The 22660-nt window shown below is 38.4% G+C and overlaps 1 protein-coding gene across 1 annotated transcript in view; it reads left to right on the forward strand.

Annotated features, from left to right (window-relative positions):
• The window catches only part of TCERG1L (transcription elongation regulator 1 like), a 173870-nt gene that overhangs the window by 147346 nt on the left and 3864 nt on the right, over positions 1-22660 (forward strand). The window contains exons 8-11 of the mRNA XM_063434162.1: positions 3277-3431; positions 8437-8506; positions 16464-16593; positions 17021-17110. Of these exons, the coding sequence (XP_063290232.1) occupies positions 3277-3431; positions 8437-8506; positions 16464-16593; positions 17021-17110 (445 nt within the window). The remainder of the gene's footprint in view (positions 1-3276; positions 3432-8436; positions 8507-16463; positions 16594-17020; positions 17111-22660) is intronic.

A 22660-nucleotide genomic window follows, 5' to 3' on the forward strand; every position in this document is an offset into this window, starting at 1 on the left:
CACAAAGGGGAGATTTGAGGGCAATCCCCCCACAGGTGAAGATATGTGCCTGTTTAGCTGCACTGTTTCCAATGTAAATCAGGGTCACGTCACCACATTCTATGGAATAAAGTTTTTAAAGCATTCATTCTGGACAGTTTGAGGCATAATTTCAACATTCCCAAAAGAGATCCAGCAACAGTTTTTTTTTAATTTTGTTTGGATTAATATAATTTTTTCTGGAACTTTTATAAACTGTCCTGTTGAGTTCTCTGCCTTTAAGATCAAAAATAAAAATGTTTAGGAAGAATTTGATGGCAAATAAAAGCCATATGGACAATCCAAACTACCCATTCAAAATGTAAAAGTATAGTTGTATAACTAATTTTGCTTCTCAACACAGCAGTGTGTCTATCACATATCTTCTTGAACTTGTTACTTGCATTAGTGTCTAGTATTGACATAATGGGATGCATTTGTTAATAAAAGTAAACACATAGGAACCTGCTTTACTTATAATGCATTGTCTCTAAACTAGTGCAACATTCTTCAAACACTTTATACATTTGTTGCTATTTCTGTGGAATTAAGAATTGCAGTTAAAGTTTCTTACTTTCTCACTATTTATTATATATGATCATGATATATGATTTCTACATTCATTTGAAATCTACTATTCTGGACATGCTTATATATTTAGAAACATGGCATGCATCTCCTACAAGGCCTCCAAAAATACTATAGAATTAATATAGTATACCAGTTACAGATTTATTGCAGCTTCTTGTGTTTTTATATACAGAGCTGATATGTGGCAGGATTGTAAAAAAAATCATATTGAACAATGCTACACACTGTATATTATCAAATCAACAAAGAGATTTCTAGACTTTTACACAAAATCTCTTCAGCTTCATGAATGAATCAAATACCTGTCAATCTATGGATGAACAAATCAGTGTGTCTGTGATTTGCCTGTTTTACATGTCAACAGATTACTACAATTTAGACTGAATCCAACTGGTTTTATTGTCTGTTACTTTCATTAACGTCTCTACATAACCATTATTCTTTCAAATACACAGTAGATAAAGACATCATATCAGAAATATGACATAAGTCAATTTTGCTAATATATCTATACACAAAATATGATTTTTCTTTTATGATTATAGAAAGCAGTAGGGTTCTGAGAGTTTGTAGTCTTAGGCAATTCTCCACGACGGTGTACTCTCTTAGTACTGCCTATGGTATATATGTTTCTTACAATGATAAGCTCTCCATTTTACCATAAGACTGATGGGTCAGTATATCTTTTTTTTTTTCATGAATGTTACATAATTTGTTTGAGGGCTTGAGGACCAGTACTTGCTACTATAAATATAATAATAAATACTTTAAGAGAGACTTTGTCACAATGATGTCTAACCTTTGTACTGCAACTATTTGTAGATTCCATTTCCCATGATGCTTAGTGAGCCAGTGACCCATAATTTTCAATACTAAGGGTAGCCTTCCCCATATCATAACATCTCTCATGCAAATAAATATTTCATTGAAAAATATAGAACTATGTACAACAACGGCATTACATTATTGGTACTAACTGAATCTCGCAAAATTTACAATGCGTTTTAATTGCTTTCTGCTTTGCTTGACAACAAAACTCACATGCCCAGCTGTTTATTGGCACATAAATATATATCCACTTTACCAGGTGCTCATTTTGTAGGCAGTTTGCACATTCATGATGCAGGTGTTACAAATTAGTAGGTATCAGATTTACAAAGAAGATTAGGTGTTTTCTGTAGCATAAATTATTTTTATATTCTTTTAAGTGATTAGATGCTCAAAACGGCTATTTCTTGTCTTAATTAGGTAACTGGAAGAGAAGCAGAAAACTTAATTTGCTGTTTATTTAGTTTATTAGTTTATTATTTATTTTTATTTAGTTTATTTAGTTAATTTAGTTTTTCCAATGACTCCAAAACGAATACTTTTTAGCGTTTACCATATTCATTATCAGAGACTACTTTCATAAAAGTATTGCATTGTTAGTTAAATAAAAATATTCTATTGCCTATACTGTAAACTGCAATGTGTTATGTATTGACAACAGTCTTAAAAAATTTATTCCATAATGATACGTGTTTTAAATGCTAATTTGACTCTGATATATTGATTCACATGTTGCAAGTCTGCAGCCAACTTACCAAGCTTAAGTAATATGTTTCTTTCATTGAGGAAATATATATATATAACCATCTCGCAAAAGCTGCATATCTCTTGTCTGAAGCTTTTACCATCCCTACACTTTTTTCCTGAGCTCAGACTTTAACAATCACAGACTTTCTGTCCAATCACAGACTTCCCAATACAGTTTGATAAGAAGTATTTGCAAGGCAGGTGATATGAGCTATTGCTGCCTCTTGAGTTTAGCTCCTCTGAGCTAAGGAAAAACAGGAAGTAGCAGGACTGATTGTCTGACAGCTGTGGGATGTAAAAAGGTTAATTTTTATTGAAATCGGCACTTTAAAAAAATAAAATAAAAAAAAAAGAATACGCACTGTTTACACATAAATCACTTCAGCAAGCTGCTTAAGGGTTTGGAGTGTCCCTTTGAGGTATTTAAATATATGGATTGGCAGTAAACATCACTTTAATTTGGGAAAATTTTGTAGTCCACGTTCAGATAATTTAATCAAATAAAAATACATAGTGATTTCTGTGCTGTCATTTGAGCTGAAAGCAGAACATTTAGGATTGTAGTAATCAGTGAGTCCAAAAACCATTCATAGATTTGTTCTAGTTTGTCATTCCAAAATCCATTACTTAACTATTACCTTACAGCCTACTGAAATGAAGGTGTAGCGGAAAATCTGGGTTTGTCTGATGAGACCACATTTAATCACGATTCTTGATTTATTGGTAGATGTAGCAAGGTGTTTACTGATGGTGTCAATAAATAGTTCAATTTACTAATCGGCATAACTTTTTTCTGCATTGTCCGTTAGTAAAAAGTAAATGGTGTTGTTTTTTTGATAGACTGAAAAAAATGCATTTGCTTGAATAAAGCACCAAAACACCAATTAACTCTTTCAGAGACGCAGCAATTAAAAGCACAATGAGCTACTCTACTCTGTGGCATTGAAAGGGAATATAAATCTAATAAATGGATACATGCTGGGGTCTGTGAGGCCCCAGCATATAATGAGTAAGTTGATTGACTTTCAATCACTGAGAGAGCAAATTGTCTATGTTAATATTAAAAAAAAAATCCTATTTTTATTTGGACAGGTGCATAGTCTGGACTGGAGATGACAGAGTATTTTTTTTCAATCCTACAATCCAGCTATCTGTGTGGGATAAGCCAATTGACCTAAAAAACCGGGTGGACATAAACAGAATTATTGAGGATCCGCCTCATAAACGCAAACTGGAAACTTCTGCAAGTAACTAAATGCTGTGATTATTTAACTTATATTTTTTTTATTATTCAAAGTGTATAATATGCAAATCTTAACATGATATTTCGTGAAAGTAACAGATTTTTTAAAATGAAGAATTGTTTATTGGATAACCATGATACTATACTCTCTTGTGTAATGCAAACATTTAATGAAGTGATATAGAATAAATCTTGTACTGCAATTACTAATTATGTTTTTTTTCCATTCTCCATTATTTTTGACGGTTAACATAATCTGGAATGTTCATAAAATTACTAAACGGAGTGGAGTTTCTTTTGTACATGTGCACATCATGCAAAGCTAATTATGATAGTGAGGGACTATACATCATTGGTTTGGGTCCACAAGGCTTTGTTTTATAACGTGCTGTAATGAAAGTGCCTTACAGTCATACAGGAAAAGGAAAAGTATCTAAACATTCAGGCTTATACACTGTGAATTACACACACATTACTATTTTTCTTTGGATATATTCATAAACATCAAAATTATGTTGCTTCCATATAGTCTGAAATAGGAAAGATATAAGTAAGATATTTTGTATTGGGGATTTCCAGTTGATTTAAGATTATCCTGAATATGTTAGGATAATGGCCCCAGTTTTGTTTTTTGGTACTAAAGTGATCAATACAATGATACAATAATTAGAGACTATACCTTTGTAACAGGGTTAGGCAACTGTAGTGATAATGATGCCTCCTCTTTTACACAGCCTAGTTAATAAACACTAGGAATACATGTAGAGATATTAAAGAAACACTTTAGCATCATAACAAACACGGCTGACTGTAGTAACTATCGCACCAGAATTACCCTGAAAGGGTGCCTAGTTCCACCATCTGTGAAATGATTGGCCATTTACCTGGGGTCTATTTGTTGCCTTCTCTCTTGCTGCCAGAATCTTCACACTGAGCTAAGCCTGGCAGTGCTCTAGCAAGATCCTCTTGCTTGGCTGCTACTGACGTCTAGCTTACCCCAGGTAAATTGTCAAACCGTTCACAAACTGATTGTTAACAATGTATTGTGCTGTAGTGATTATGGTGCTTGAAGTTTTCAATTAAATTGCATTGATACATTTAACTGTAGATCTGGATTAAAATGGGAAATCTTAGCCAGACTTATGAATTAATTTAGAAATATTGCTCCTTTTTTAATCTTTCTGAGTGTCATAGCCAACTTCAAATATCACATGTTTGGTTTCAAGCTTTCCATCAGGTAAACGCGAAGATTAAATATGAATATCCATAATACTTTTTATTATATTGGAATTGTTTAATTTGTTTATACCTAAATTAGTCCCAGATATCTATGTTGGTTCCTAGGAGTTCTATAATAACAGATCTAGTGAATCCCATATGTAAAATAATCAACATATTTAATTATATATAATGAATGGGCATGGCCGACAGCCGAGCTACATGGCAGCACATTGATTCAGCTCCTGAGCTGCATGGACAAAAAAACGCAGAAAACTGAGGTATTTAGCCACAACGGGAAACCACAAAAAGGCTCACCCTGCCCCCCAGCATTCCGGGAAGACCCCTGCAGGAAAATCGGGTACTGTCACCCGTTTATTCAGGGAATATTCCGACCGCGTGGTGGATCTCGGCGAAACCAATATGGCGCCGGCGGCGGTAAATGCTGACTCGGATCCGCCGAGCCCCACAGCCCCCAGACTCCCCGGTTATTCTGGACAGAGCAAATCGCTCCCTGCGCCTCAAAGCAGCGGTAGGCGATACACCAAGAGATATTATCTGCCTCATCCATTACTACGCTCTAAAGGAAGATATTCTGAAACACCTCAGGGAAACCTCCAGTCCCATGTTATATCAGGGACACGAAATACAGATCTATCAGGATCTATCCTGGCACTCTCTGCAAGCGAGAAGGGCCCTAAGGCCAATCACAGACCAGCTCCGTGCACGCAACCTACGGTACAGATGGGGTTTCCCCTTTGCCCTCATTGTAAACACCCGCGGAACCATGTACACGATCTCCGCGCATCAGGACATCATACCCTTCACCAAAGCGCTGAACCCGGAAGAAACATCCATCATGGACTGGTGTGTACCGGATCCAGCATTAACTGCCCCATCTCTACAGCAGAGACCACGATGGAGATCCCCGGCTAAGAGGCAACGGCTGAATCAAGCTGAACATTCTCAACAAGCAGAAGGAGGACAGACCAAAGCCGCAGGACACTAAACAGTCTTGACTATCACTTTCCAGTCGTATTCCCACAATACCCTTCTATACACAACTGATTTTCACTACAGTGACGCTGGCCTTTGCTCCCAGATAGGGCCATCTACTCAGATTTGGACATACTCCAACGCCATGGTCTGACAGGGATCTATCCCTATTGCCCACACGAATGGACAATCCGGTCGGTGCTGAAACCTCAGGTCGTATAAATGCATATGATTTTACCCTCTGTAACTGTGAAAATGACATGCACCGGTACTATACGGGTGACTTGCGACGCTGATTAGATATGACTATAGGTTTACCCAGTACTTTCCACTCTAAGGAAATATGTATGCCTCATGACGAGATGGGAAGACAAGGGTACTGACTGACCTGGGCTAAACCAGTCCGAGAGGGTAGCAAAGCCCAGATACACTAAGATATGATGCACCCTAACATTTAGAGAAGGGGTTAATATACCAACACTTGACGGAAAGGGGGTATCCCGGGGAGGGAAAGGTTACTAAGGAGGGAAGAAGAGGGAGAAAAAAAAACCTACCTGAAATATAAATCAGAGGTACCAAATGCACGATACCTCACATTCCCCACACGTTTGGGAATTGATCTACCTACCCTCCCCCCCATAAGGTTTCACTCGACTTCCTCCTTCACTACCCTACTGCCCTTCATGACATTTACCTCCACGAAGCATTAACAAGCTATTTTGCAGTTCAGATCCGTGTGCTCCAAGAGCCCGCTATGTTGTAATTTGTTAAAACAGTAAATAACGATTTTCACCAACCCTACGCATGTGAGCCCAAGTAAAGACTCAACAGTTGATGTCACCATACCCCTCCCCGCTATACCCCATCACACACAACCCTCTTTTTCAACCGGGAGAGGATGGTAGAGCATTCAAACAGTATCATGACTCACATTACCTGCACCTAGCTGACGTTATGGATGGCACAGGAAATCAGATGAAACCTCTGCAAACTATCACGGGGGGGTCACAAAGTACTGCAAACATTTCAATATAGACAACTTTCCCACTTTCTTCATACAGGGCCACTGGCACACAATTCTGTTCGAACCCACACACAATTGGAATTACTCTGCAAAGAACATACCTTAAAGAAGAAAATCATCTCAGAGATGTACACAGCGATCGCTAAGACAATGCCTCACCATCCACCAGCATTCACCTCGTCCTGGGAAAAGGAACTAAACACCTCTTTCACGCCCGAAACGTGGCGCACCATATTTACACGAATTCATAGGTCCTCTAGAAACACTGTAACCCAGGAGAGTAACTACAAAAGGATAGTGAGATGGCATTACACCCCGACAAAACTGAGATCCCTATTCCCAACGCACTCGCATCACTGTTGGAGATGCCAAGCACCTGAAGGCAACACCACACACATCTGGTGGTCATGCCCAGTGATCCATAGTTACTGGAAACGCATTCACGTCTCTTTTAACCCAGAACTCTTCATATTCCTAATTACTCCCCGAGACGCACCTAAATTGACATCAGACCTACTAACTCACTTAATCTCTGCAGCGAACCAACTTATACCAGCACTATGGAAACACCCGAACCCACCATCCATTCGAGAGTGGATACAAAAAGTTGAAACAATTAGGGGCCTAGAGGAAACATGCCACTCCCTCACAGATAAATACTCCACATATACAGCCACCTGGCAACCCTGGTGCGACTACCTCAATAAACGCTCGATGTAACCATATTAACATAAACCAGACACACACCCCACTTTTGGAGCCCAGTCCCCTTTATTAAACCACCAAGTACCATCCTACTTCCCCTATACTCAAAGCCGGACATCGAAATAGCTATTAATAGAGTTGTTAATAGAGTCCGGGGAACAACAAATGCCTTATCTTATATCCACTGTGATGAATACCCATTGCTATGAGCCAAAGTTTCAATTACTGTGTTGATAAAGCAGACATTCGCCTTATGTTAAAATGTGATGTAATGTACATGCAAACTAATTGTGACAAGTTACTAAGATGCAATGTCATCCCCTTCGATGAATACCGAACTACTTTCCACATTTTCATTGTCATGTCACTCACTGTCATGACATGTTATTTCCTGTCCTGTTATCTTGAAAAGCAATTGACAATTGATGTAACTGTGCAAATTCTCAATAAAATGTAAAACCTTAAAAAAAAAACAAAAAAAACACTTGCATAGAGCCACAGGTTGTTCAACGGGGGTGTTTGCAAATTAAAAAAATATGACAATGCTCTACAGCACCCAAATGTTATATATTAGCGACCAGCTTCTGAAATTAGCAGGTTACACGTTTTTTAGGTTACGCATAATTTGCAATGTAACCATGGAACCTTGGTGAACAAACCCATCAGCCAAGGTAGCTCTGATATCCAATGACCCAGGTGTTAAATAATATCTTTTGACTCCTGCAGTTTAGTTATATTGCTCTACTTGAATGTTGCATTGAATATTTATAATCATTCATATTTAAAGGAACATAATTTAAGCCAAATGTTGACTCATTTATTCAGCTTCATGATTTATACATTTAATTTTTTTTTTGCTAAAGATAAATGAATAGCTAATGATAACATCTTGAAGGTGTACTAGAAAAGTAGTGGAAACTAAATGTAACCTTTTTTTCATTTTTTTTCTTCTACTATTGAATTATTTATTCTCCATTTTCTGTGTTTCTTAGATTTAGTTAAAACTTCAGATATAATGCCAGCATTGACCACAGCATATCATTTTTCATATCATTGTCTTTAACAGCTTGCAAGAAAGATGGACAACTCTCTGAAGATAATAATGATGATGATAGCACCAAAACCAAGAGAAACAAGTGGGTCAAATAACACGTGCAATTTCTGTAAACGGCTGCAAACCAAATATATCTGTGGTTATGTATATAGAGTCAACCTGGGGTTAAAAAAAACAGATATTTCTTTAGTTTCAATTGTAATTTCTGCTCATTTAATGCCATATTCTAGATTAGTTCTCTGTGTATAAGCTTCTATGTTCCATAGATGGGAAAGAAAATTAAGTTTACAAATGGGTTTTGCGTAACTTTATAAAAACTTTGCCTTATCTTCATTCTGCAAAAAAAGTTTTCTGTTTGTGTGCAACATCTAATTAAATGTTGATTAGACTGTTAGTGTCACACAGATGCTTAATTTAATGTTAGTGAGATTAATTGCTTGCTTCAAACTACATGATAAATGCCACAGTCCGAGACAAGCAGAAAACAGCTATTCATTCTGAAATACTAGCTCACAGTTGAAACTTATCATTATTGTTATTGTCCTAAATATTTATACATGTGGTATGATATTATATACAGACCTTCAGTATCATGAGAGGAGAATATATCTAAAAATATGTGAGACTTTGAAATTATTTATTATCTCTACAAACTTTAGGATAATTAAATTAATTTAAGATGCCTAAGTTTTGGTTTTCTTCTATTTTTTGATCAATTGACCACTTAAGAATATATACATTCAGTGCCCCTTGAGAAAACTTGCCTGTACTAAGCAAGCAACACTTTTTTTTTTTATTATATTCTTAAAAGTACAAAAAAGTAACTTTTTCGTAAAAGAAAACGTATGCATTTTTCTCAAATCTAAAAACAGCTTGCAAAAGTGGAAAATTTCTTGTCTGGAACGTTTGCAAGCCGTCCTTTTCTAAGTGGTCCAGACTTTCCGTGGATGTCTTATCACAGACTTCTCAATGCAGCTCAATGAAAAGTCTTTGCAAGTCAAGTGCTCTGGGCAATTGCTGCCTCTTGAGATTAGCTTCATTGAACTAACAAAACCAGGAAGCAACAGGACCAGCTGTCTGATTGACAGTCAGAGGGTGTTACAAGGTTAATTTATAAATGCACCAATATCTTTTGAAATCTACTGTTTTTGTAAAATGAAAACAATGACACACTCTTCACACATAGAGCCCATCAGCAAGCAAGCAATGCAGTGTTTACATTACAGCCTAGTGATAACTTCACTGGCCACTCCTTAGATGTCTGTTAGAGATCCTTTCTGAGTCATGGCTGCCTAAAATGCATCCAAACATTCAGTGTCTCCTCCATCTGCATGCAGACACTGAACTTTCCTCATAGAGATTCATTGATTCAATTCAACTCTATAAGGAGATGCTGATTGGCCAGGGTTGTGTTTGAATTGTGCTGGTTCTGCCCCTGGTCTGCCTCCTTGTCAGTCTCAGCCAATCCTATGGGGAAGAATTGTGATTGGATCAGGCTACCACTTCTGCTGATGTCAGCAGACAGGTTGCTATTCTGAGTCAAACAGCATGCAGAGTTACAGCTTCAGGCTTGAATACAAATAAGATATTGCTATTTTTAGGGAGGCATGAGGGGCCCAGGGAAGCTAGATGGTGGTTTTAACCCTATAGGGTCAGGAATACATGTTTGTGTTCCTGACCATATAGTGATCCTTTAAACAAAAGTTTCCATGTACAAATCCTACAAAATGTTGTAAGTACATTTTCAGCAACTTAAGTCTTGTATATATTGGAAATTACTATTTGTTAGCAGAATCTTCAGTTCTATTTTTCCTGCAGCAATGATGAAAATTCACTAAAATACAGATATTAGGTGCGATACATGTTAACCCCAAGCGGTTTGCAGAATCTGAGTATTTTGGGTGTCCTGAAAAGTAATGTATTCCGTTTCAGTATGCCTAGATAGTGTATTATTTAATGGAAACAAAAACAACATTTTGTCTCTACAGAAAAACTTTTAAGAAATCATTTACCAAATAATGAGGTTACAGATAGGAAAACAGTGCTGTAAATAAATATCATTTCTCAATAGTTAACACAGACTTTTTTTTCTTCACATAGGGGTATAATCCTCTCACCTTTACAATGTGCACTCAGTTCTCAGTTGTGTGTATATATATATATATATATATGCAATATAGATACACCACATTTGTGTTAACGTTTCAGTCCTCTGTGGGACTTTGTTCAAGGTCAGAGTACTGAAACGTTAACACGAATGTGGTGTATCGATATTGCACTTTAAAAGAATTGGAAAATTATGTACATTGTCCTGTGAGTGCACTTTTCTTGGATAGAGAGAGAGTGCTGGACCCATGTGGACATATATATATATCCCTATTTATATTGTATATTTGGTCACAATACCAGGACATCAGGACATTACCCATGTCATATCACCCTCACATTGCAGCCATGTTGCACACATACACAAACTGATAAAAGCACTTTGATACATGAACATATATACATTTAATACACGTAAAGACATATATGCTCTGATATGTGCAAATAAACAAACACACTGATGTATAGAGACACAAAATGGCGCACAAACATACATTAACAGATACAATCACACAATCACAGTGTGTGTCTGGCACTGTGTATTGGTATCTATGTGTGCATGTCTGCATTGTCTTGCAAGTATGTGTCTGAGAGTGTGTTTGGAAATGAGTATTCTTGTGCATCTGTGAGTGTATATCTGTGTGTATGTGTATCCATGATTGTGTCTGCAATGTAAATCTGTGTCTGTGTGTGTTTGTGTATCTTTATCTAAGAGCATATCTATGGAGGATGCTGCTTGCAGTGTGTTGTGTGTATGGGGGGTTGCTTGTTGTCTTGCTGTGTGCATTGTGTTTATGGTGGGGCAGTGTTGTGTGTGAGAAATAGTTGTGTGAATATAAGTGTTACTTTCCTCCAATGCTCAATGCTGTCATCAGACATTTTCTCTTTAGTTAGTAGAGGACCCAGAAAAAGCAATCTTCATTTTCCAGCATGAGTGTGTGTGTGTGGGGGGGGGGGGGGGGAGATGTGACTGCATGAGTGTGTTGGAGATGGTGGGTGATGTGACAGCATGAGTGTGTGGGGGAAGTGTGGGAAGGGGGATTATGTTGACATGGTGAGTGTGTGTAGGGTGAATAGATTGTATGTGGGAAGCAGTATTTCCATGTTCAGCCTCCCCACACCTTGCTGCTTTTTTATTAGTATGTGAGCTTCACCCCTCCCCCCACAGATCTCTCCCCTTCGACTCTCTCCTTTAGCCACCCTCCATTTACTCTGTGTGAGGGTGGCTGTCCCTCAGTGTGTGTGTTTGCTGTCTGTGCCCCTTGCTGGGTTCACACAGAGCTCTTGGGATATTACTTGACTTTACCCCTCTGTGTAAAGAAAGTCAGACAGGCAGGGGAGATTGCACTTCTGATCTCCCCCGCTGTCCTCACCTTCAACTGCTGCAGTCAGTCTGTATTAATGTCTCTGAGGTTCATAGCATGGTGGCTTCATTGTGCTGTGAACTTCAGCAATTTTAATACAGGCATAATTAGCAAACGAAATGTATTTACAAAAAAAAAAACGAATTTAATTTGCAGTTATGCAAATCATATATACACGACTGCCTGGTATAAAAGCTTACTCTGGCAATCGTGTATACACAAGTGCTGATGTGAAGGGGTTGATTTTGAAATGGCTAATTTTAAAATAGTTCCCTTTTTTGTAAATTTCATGTGTCTCTGTAAATAATACCAATGCTGTTTATGCTATTTAAGCTGTAGTTTACGTTATACTTTTATTGAATAGTAGATGGATATCATGTTACACCTTCATTGTGACGGGCTCCTTTAAGATAATGAAAGTAACACTCCAACCCCAATAAAAACCTTATCTCAATGAAGTTTTTATGGGGGCAGGGATGGTTGGATTCTGTCTTCCTTCAGGGATTGAACGTTTTTTAAATGGTTCAACTCTGAAGTTGGTCTCCCAGTACCCAACAGCTTTGCCACCTCTCTAACTCCATTCACCCACTGCGCTCAGTCTGTCACTGGCCAGCCATTGAGAGTAACAGTACCTATTATTAATTGCTATCTTATTTGGTGCAGATTTATTTTTTATAATGCTAAAAATTCTTCTTGGTCAATATTAATATATTTTTATAATGTATCTACATAGGGGACTGTTACCGATTTTATTGTACATTTCTTGCAGACTTAGACATGCAGCTGTTAGTTTTCCAATATGCACAGAAATCTTGCTTGCTGTAAGAGCATATCATGGTATTTTTTAGAATTAATGATAATTAACAAAAAAAAAAAAAACAATGATCTAGTCTAGCCTTTGTTCTTGTATAATGTTCTTACATGCATAACAATAAACTAAATTACATAATTTATGGGTAGAAAGAATGATAGACAGAGGAACAGATTTTAGCATCAAAGACATCTATCTATTCATAGTCAACATATTGAGCTGTGTTTAGTGTTTATTAAATAAAAAATAAAACTATTGATCTACCTACTTTAATTAATTAAAAAAAAATATATTGTAGGAGACATTTCAACAATATCAGATAAATGTTTAAAAAAAAAAAAAAAATCCCCTCTTGTTAAAATACTTGTTTCCAAAATCAAGATGCAGTCGATCACACGTTGCATCTTTTCTTTTGATGCCTACAAATCTATGAATAAAATATGGGAAGGAAAACGGAAGTAACATCTCATTCTTATTCAAGAGAACACAAAGAGGCTTGCTAGACCTGCAGTGCACATTAAAACTGTTTACACAACATTCTCATGGATCACATAACATATCAGAGTCTTTTAACTGCATAGAACTTTTAAAGAAGAATACAACTTCAGCTAGCATTAGTCTAAGCTGAGAATTCTTTGAAAAGTGAATACAAATAAAAAGAATTATAACCAGAAAAGCGTTAAATGTATGAATAAGGTAGAACAGTAGTGCAAAGTTCTAAAACTGCACGTTTACAATTTTACTCCATCCTCATTGGTTATTTCTAAGCTGTTCATAGTCATGTGATTCACAAAAACAAAAACAAATGATGAGTAGAATCTGTTTTAAATGGCTGATAGAATCTGTTTTTAATGACTTGCAGAATTTGTTTTACATGACCGGCAGAATTCGTTTTTTTCTATGCATGTTCTGTAAAATAATGGGCATATTTATTTTTTGGCCATTATGCATATGTAGCAAGTTTTATACAAGTATTTATGTTGCTCTAAGTTAAAATACAGGCGGAAAACCCGTAAAATATGTTACAGAATAATCAAGTAAAGGATCAGAAAAAAATACTTTAAATAATATTTATACGTAACAAGCATATTTTTTTCCATAAAATGCCCATCCATCGTACCTTATCGACAAATGTTAAAAACATTGTTAAAAATAATAAAGAATGAATAAAAAATAAAATAAGATACTAACCTACCATGATATAATCATTATTTAAAATGTGCAGAAATCTGTAAATATTGAGATCCATCTTTGAATTCTTGTGTTCTGACTGACATTAGCTGATGCATTGTGAATATCTTACAAGCTACTGTTTAAAACAACTGTCATTTTATTAACCTTTGCACAGTTGTCCCAGGGTTGTTTTATCTTCTCCAAGTCTAAAGAAAATAGAACAGTAAAGACGGTGGCTGCATTGTGTATCGTAATTCTTAATACTATTTTAATTATTGCATTTACTGAATCACGTCATTTACTTGGAATGTTGGCTAGAATATAAACTCTACCATGTTAGCTCAGTGGTATGGGTCTGGGTCAGCATTCTGCAAGTTAATGTTTTGATTCCCATGTTTGCTTGTTAAAGATAGAGGCTAAAGCTCTTTAAAATGCTCAGCCGAGACTCTAGCTAGAGTTAAAAGTACGGGTTTATGAAAGGATTCAATTGAAAACCTTTCAGTCTAGAGGGGAAGGACTGAGTTTATTCCTTTTTTTCTAAAGATTTAAAGTAGATGTTTAGTAAACTTAAAGGGGAACTTTCATTTCCCAGGGTTTTTAATATCATGTATACCTATCCTTATATTTGACAAATATGTATGTGCGAGATGTGAGATGTAAAGTTAAAGGGACCTTATAGGCACCCAGACCACTTCAGCTTATTGAAGTTGTCTGGGTGCTGTGTCCCTGTCCCTTAACCCTGCGATGGCAATTATTGCAGTTATTGAGAAACTGCATAAATAACCTTTCAGGGTCATCTCCACCTCTAGTGGCTGTCTGCCAGATATCCATTAGAGGCACACCCAGGATATTAGGTGATGGACGCCTGATGCTGGACGTCCTTGTGCTCTGCATCTGCTAAAACCCCACAGGAAAGCAATGATTCAATGCTTTCCTATGGGATTGTCCTATAGCGATCGCAACATTAGGTCGGGGTAAGAGGAGCAGAAGAGGAGTCTAACCCAGCGCCTAACCCAGCACCGATCAGGTTTTTGTATTCCTAGCCTAAAGTTTTTCCTTAAAATGCAGAAATACATATCTCTTAATCTTGCAACTAGACATCTTCCTTTCATTCGGAGTTATAAGCACATTTGCAACATTTGCACCAGGCAGTCAACATAGCGAAAGCATACAGAGAAGAGGTGAAATGAAACAATGTTTATTTTTTCTCCTCTTCATTTAAAGTCTTTGCTCTGGTTCTGCTTAATCTGAACTGGATTATGGAATTATTTGCAAAAAATATTTTGAAATAAATGAAAAAGTTTACTGAGAATCTCATAAAACAGAGGTGATTTTCGATGTATTATCCAATGGTTTAAGTTTCAGAGAAGTGGCAGCTTCCCTTTAATGATTTAATGATTGCTCTGATAGTGCTATGTTATTTTCTCTTAAATCCTTTTTTTTTATTATTTCCATGATAAGTTACAGTGTTCCCATGCAGGGGAAGAAGTATATGTTCAGTATACATCAAAAAAACTTTTTTTTTTAATTTTGTTATCATAAGTGGAAGTCTTCCTTCGCAGGAGAAGATATAGTAGATCTCATATGGAAATACATGTATATAAAACATGGAACAGAGAAAGCAAAGTCCGAACAATACAAAGTTGTTTAAGGCACTTATGTCAAAGTGATGCTATATAGCACAAACAGTGATAGTAATAACTGCCAAACAACCGTAGGATTTATCGAGTAATTACTATGAGAAATAGGACTTTGTCCCAATATGGTCCTCTCTTTCGAAGGCTATGAAGTGTCCAAGAAGTGTCATTGATTTGAGGAGAAGGTCTGATAGCTTGAGTCGTGGTTTAGACTGAGGGATAAGAAAAGGTTAAGAACAGATGAGAGGGCCAGGAAGGAAGGATGGGCAAGAGAGAAAGAGAGAGGAAAAAAAAAAGAGGGTGGGCAGGGGACGGGGAACACTGCCCCCCGGTGACCGGCCCATCCCACTATACCCTGAGGGGCCCCCACTGTTGGTTGTTATTTTGAAGCCAACAAAAGTGTCAGGTTTTACTGACATTAAACCATGTTTTCTATATTATCCTGAAATGTTTGCAAAATGAAAACACTTTGCTGACATACCAATCTGCTTTTATCTAAAGGTGTCACCTCAATAGTTTCTTTTCTAAAGTAAAAACACTCCAATTCTTCACAACAGGATATCTATAATAATACTGATGGATTTTGTTTGTGTGTCAAGAATAATATTGGCAATCTTAATGCTCATTTTTCATAAATAATCCCACACACATCATTATTGAAACATAGCATCGTTTTAAGAAACTGTGGCTTCTGGCTATTGCAAGTTGACAAATTTCCCAATATTCTGACAGCCTTGTTGATCAGGGAATATAAGGGATATAGTTCAACTACAGTTGGTTGAACCCAATATGATTGTTTTTGTGTCATTACATATGAGAATTCCATGTGAAAAATATCTATACAACATCTGGCAACATTCGTGTCAGGGAGATAAATTGTATGCTAGGCCACCTTGCCATTTTGCACTATTATTTGTTTTCTGTGTTGTTTTTCATGAATTGTTGAAGAACTGAAGATCACCTTGTTGACCAACAAGAAGTAGATGAGGAGAACACTGGAAAGCCATCTACCCTGGACTTGTTACCTCCTCTGGAAGAACGCATGACATGTTTTAGAAATATGCTTCTTGAGCGAGGGGTATGGTCTTTTCATGGGTATATTGCTAATTTGTAACTATATTATACAAGAAATAGATATATTATTAGCTCTGTCCAACAGAATATTTTTTTTAAATATGGCCTAGTGGATTTTGATTAAAATAACAATTAATATAAAATACGCTTTTGAACTTGTATTTATCTTTATTTTGTAATGCTGGGATCACAAATATTTTCCTATGCTATATGTTTTACGAAGTAATCTAACTACAATTTTATTAAATTAACAATCATCTTACATCAGTGATGTACATGCTGTGAAATTAGATATAACCAGGCCTTGATCTGTGTATCGCCTATAGAATTCCACTGATAGGCTAGCAAATTACAAATGCTTCAGCTGTATATTATGGTTTTCTTTGATTATTTTTTTTTCTTAAATTAATAACATATTCATTATTCTTTAGGTGTCAGCATTCTCCACATGGGAAAAAGAATTGCACAAAATAGTATTTGATCCTCGATATCTTTTATTAAACTCAGAGGAACGAAAGCAGGTTGGTTCTTTTTCTCACAGCATGTGATGGGACTGAACCTTTGAACCTTTGTTGACTGTAAACTAGACTTGTGCGTTCGGTTTTGACTGAATTGCAATTTATCCAACTTAATGATGATCAGCTGTTCTGATTAATTCTTTTATCTTTGAAGCACCATATGAACATATAACCAAGCAAAAAACTGTCAAAAATGATTGAACATGTTAGTGTGATTCAGTATTCAGAGTTCCACCTGTGGTATTAAAAACAATTAGATGATTGATTGTAAAAAAGATTATTGACGACTAAGGTATTGCCAATAAATGTGATTTCATTCACAGAGAAAGTGAAAAGCGACTAACGGAGGAGAAAAAAAGGAGGAGCAGTAGAAAAAGTCTGTATTATAAATAGATAAATAAATATTAGCTCACTATTTCAGCTCTTTTCCCTCGATTGGTTCATTTTTGCTTCTTAATCCTTGAACCAAACAATGGAAAAATATGCTTATTAGTGTACTGCAAATATATACATAATATTCATATTGTAACAAAGTACCAGCACTCAGGGATTTTTAATGATTCTTCTTTTATTCCATTTTAGAATCCGTTAGTCAACATTTCAGTTCCCCCCAGGACAAAAACATATGTTAATAAAAAATTAAGTTACTTGCTTTAAAAAGGAATATAATTACCAGCTTACCTATTGCACCTGTTAGGGAGATCCATCAGCCGACGGGCCCACGCTACCGGGACAAATGTGCAGATAGTAAACTTACTTTTCCATTGCGCACAAGTCTAAAAACTATAATAAAACATTAGATTACAAAGTACAATATAAAATGCTTACATGATTCATAACCACTGGTTATTTCTAAAACCTGTACTGATGACTTAAATACATATTGACATATAGGAACATAAATACACTGAACAAAATTATAAACGGAATACTTTTGTTTTTGCCCCCATTTTTCATGAGCTGAACTTAAAGAACTAATACTTTTTCTATACACAAAAGGCCTATTTCTCTCAAATATTGTTCACAAATCTGTCTAAATCTGTGTTAGTGAGCACTTCTCCTTTGCCGAGATAATCCATCCACCTCACAGGTGTGGAATATCAAGATGCTGATTAGACAGCGTGATTATTGCAAAGGTGTGCCTTACGCTGGCCACAATAAAAGGCAACTCTAAAATGTGGTTTTATCACACAGCACAATGCCACAGATGTCGCAAGTTTTGAGGGAGGGTGCAATTGGCATGCTGAGTGCAGGAATGTCCACCAGAGCTGTTGCCCGTGAATTAAATGTTAATTTATCTACCATTTACAGTCTCCAAAGGCATTTCAGAGAATTTGGCAGTACATCCAAATGGCCTCACAACCGCAAACCACGTGTAAACACACCAGCCCAGGACCTCCACATCCAGCATCTTCACCTCCAAGATTGTCTCAGACCAGCCACCCGGACAGCTGCTGCAACAATCGGTTTGCATAACCAAAGAATTTCTGCACAAACTGTCATAAACCGTCTCAGGGAAGCTCATCTGCATGCTTGTCGTCCTTATTGGAGTATCGACCTGACTGCATTTCTTCATCGTAACCGACTTGAGTGGGCAAATGCTCACATTTGATGGCGTCTGGCACTTTGGAGAGGTGTTCTCTTCACAGATGAATCTGAGTTGTCACTGTACAGGGCAGGTGGCAGACAGCGTGTATGGTGTTGTGTGGGTGAGTGGTTTGCTGATGTCAACGTTGTGGATCGAGTGGCCCATGGTGGGGGTTGTGTTATGGTATGGGCAGGCATATGTTATTTACAATGAACACAGGTTCATTTTATGGATGGTATTTTGAATGCACAGAGATAATGTGACGAGATCCTGAGGCCCATTGTTGTGCCATTCATCCATGACCATCATCTCATGTTGGAGCATGATCAGGGCCGGATTAAGAGCACAGTGGGCCTGGTGCTGACAATTATGATGGGCCTATTTACGGAATCTTACCGACCAAAAACATTAAAACAGTCATACCTCCCAAGCGTCATGTATCTGATGGAGATGGTGCTGGAGGGAAACTCATAGGATGCAGCTATAAGAAAAGACATACTCTATGCTAATCTCTCTCTAACTTATGCTTTCATCTTTCAAGTAAATCCATATCCCCTAACAGCAGTGCCCAGTGAAGCAGGAAGTCAATGGGTGGGGTAAAAGGGTGTGCCACTGGCGCGAATCACGTTACCAGACCCGCCAAAAGGGGGTGAACATGCCCAAAAAGGGGGCATGTTTGTCCAAAGAATTGGAAGGTCAGCCTGGCATGAATGCATGTCAGGCTGCCTGCAAATCCTGCAGGCTGTCCAACTAAGGGCATACTATGCAGGCAGCACCCTGAGCTTGACATAAATGCGTCTAATGATGCACTCACTCCATGCTTTCTAAGGACTGTACCCTAGCACTTGCTGGTCCACTTGTCTCCTTACCTTCTTAATAGCAGGCAGACGTTCCTGGTATATTGTCTGAGACAGAGAAAAGGTGTATGTAGTGAGTATAGAAGAAAGGGGACATGCCACAGTGTTAGAGAGACCAACGTCTGCATTACCTAAACTAATTTTATTGTCAGCCAGTCCACACAAGTTTTGTTCCCATACATCCCTCTTAAGCTTCCAAACTTAAAGGGACACTATAGTCACCAGAACAACTACAGCTTATTGTATTTGTTCTGGTAAGTAGAATCATTCCATTCAGGCTTTTTGCAGTAAACACTGTCTCTTTTCAGAGAAAATAACTCCACTGGCCGCTCCTTAGATGGCTGCTAGAGGTGCTTCCTGGGGCAGTACTGCCTAGTGTGCAGCACTGCCATTCAGAGTCTCCACCCTCTGCATGCAGACACTGAACTTTCCTCATAGAGATGCATTGATTCAATGTATCTTTATGAGGAGATGTTGATTGGCCAGGGCTATGTTGGACTTGTGCTGGCTCTGGCCCTGATCTGCCTAGTTGACAGTCTCAGACAATCCTATGGGGAAGTATTGTAATTTGCTCAGACCACCACTTCTGATGATGTCAGCAGACAGTCAGTTCAGAGGCAGAGCCAGCAGCTGTAGACTTGAATACAAGTAATATTTTGCTATATTTAGGGAGGCAAGAAGGGGCCAGGGTGGTGGTTTTAACAAATTAGGGTCAGAAATACATGATTGTGTTCCTGACCCTATAGTGCTCCTTTAACCCCTTAAGGACCAAACTTCTGGAATAAAAGGGAATCATGACATGTCACACATGTCATGTGTCCTTAAGGGGTTAAGCAAGAGTATGTGAAGAGTAGTTAAGGTTGCCACCTTTCTTGGAAAAAAATACCAGCCTTAATCATTTGTATAATTAATTAGTTATGCGTGACATCACATGATGTAAATCACAATGAGTGACATCAGAGAAAATTCTGTAAAATCACCAACAAACTACTCACAGTTTGATTCTGCTGTATAGATGGATTTCTCCCACTGTCTCCCTGTGTCTCAGTCTCGCAAGTCACCCAGTGTCTCAGTGTCCCTATGTATCACAGTGTAAGTGTCCCCATGTCGCCCAGTCCCCTAGTCTCCCAGTGTCTCAGTGTCCCCATTTCTCCCAGTGTCCTAATGTCTCAGTGTGCCCCCATGTCACTAGGATAATGGGAACACAGCCAGACATGGGGACAATGAGAAATTTAGGGAAACTGGGAGACATGGGGACACTGAAACATTTTAGGACACTAGGGACACAGAGACATGGGAACACAGACACTGGGAGACTAGGGGACACTGGCTGGGAGACATACACTTGGGGACACTGGTAGACATGGGGACAGTTGTGGACATAGACATGGGGACACTGGGACATATAGGGACACTGGGACATATAGGGACACTGGGAGACATAGGGACACTAGGCACACTGAGAGACATGGGACACAGGCACTGGGAGACTTGGGGACACTAGGGACACTGGCTGGGGGACATGGGGACACTGGGAGACATGAGGACATAGTGTCTCCGTGTCCCAATGTCTCAGTGTCTCCCAATGTCCCTATGTCTCACAGCATCCCCATGTGTCTCAGCATCCCCATGTGTCCCGGTGTCCCCATGTTTTCCAGTGTCCCCAAGTGTCTCAGTGTTCCCAGGTCTCCCAGTGTCTGTGTCCCCATGTGTCCTAGTGTCTCAGTGTCCCCATGTGTCCCCTAATGTTTGTGTCCTCTAGTGTCTCAGTGTCCCCATATGTCCCCTAGTGTCTCAGTGTCCCCTAGTGTCTCAGTGTCCCCTAGTGTCTCAGTGTCCCCATGTTTTCCAGTGTCCCCAAGTGTCTGTGTTCCCAGGTCTCCCAGTGTATGTGTCCCCATGTGTCCTAGTGTCTCAGTGTCCCCTAGTGTCTGTGTCCCCATGTGTCCCCTAGGGTCTGTGTCCCCTAGTGTCTCAGTGTCCCCATATGTCCGCTAGTGTCTCAATGTCCGCTAGTGTTTCAGTGTCCCCATGTGTCCCCTAGTGTCTCAGTGTCCCCATGTGTCCCTGCTACCTTTTCCCCCTCTCTCACTTACCTGAGCTGTAGAGCTGCTGTCTGGACTCTGTGCTGTGTTGCCGCTTCCCCACGGATCAGTGAGTAGTAGAGAAAGGCAGGGATATGCTGTAACTTCCTATCCCTGCCTCTCTCCACACACAGTGACCCCTACTGGCTGGTGCTGGTATTGCAGAGTAATCTCCATTTATTCTGAGAAAAATACCTGCATTTGTATTGCCGTTATTACTGCAATACTGGCATGGCCAGGCAGCTTCAAATACCGGCTGTGCCAGTAAAATACCAGTCAGGTGGCAAACCTAAGAGTAGTGTGTAAAAAAAAAATAAAAAAAAAAAAAATAGATTTTTTTTTTTTTTTTTAATGGGCCTATTCCATGGGCCTGGGCCTGGAGCTGCAGCTCCATCAGCCCCTATGTTAATCCGGCCCTGAGCATGATAATGCACAGCCCCATGTTGCAAGGATCTGTACACAATTCCTGAAAGCTGAGAACATCCCAGTTCTTGCATGGCCAGCATACTCACCTGACATGTCACCCATTGAGCATGTTTGGGATGCACTGATCGGCGTATACAACAGCGTGTTCCAGGTTCTGCCAATATCCAGCAACTTCGCACAGCCATGAAGAGGAGTGGACCAACATTCCACATGCCACAATCAACAACCTGATCAACTCTATGCAAAGGAGATGTGTTGCACTGCGTGAGGCAAATGGTGGTCACACTGACTGGTTTTTGGACCCCACCGGACCCCTCCAATACAGTAAAACTGCACATTTTAGAGTGGCCTTTTATTGTGGCCAGCCTAAGGCACACCCGTGCAATAATAATGCTCTCTAATCAGCATCTTGATATGCCATACCTGTGAGGTGGATGGATTATCTTGGCAAAGGAGAAGTACTCACAAACACAGATTTGTGACCAATATTTGAGAGAAATAGGTATTTTGTGTACATAGAAAAAGTCTTAGATCTTTGAGTTCAGCTCATGAAAAATGGGGGAAAAAACAAAAGTGTTAGGTTTATAATTTTGTTCAG

The sequence above is a fragment of the Pelobates fuscus genome, chromosome 10 (genome assembly GCF_036172605.1).
Source record: "Pelobates fuscus isolate aPelFus1 chromosome 10, aPelFus1.pri, whole genome shotgun sequence".
Taxonomy (NCBI): Eukaryota; Metazoa; Chordata; class Amphibia; order Anura; family Pelobatidae; genus Pelobates; species Pelobates fuscus.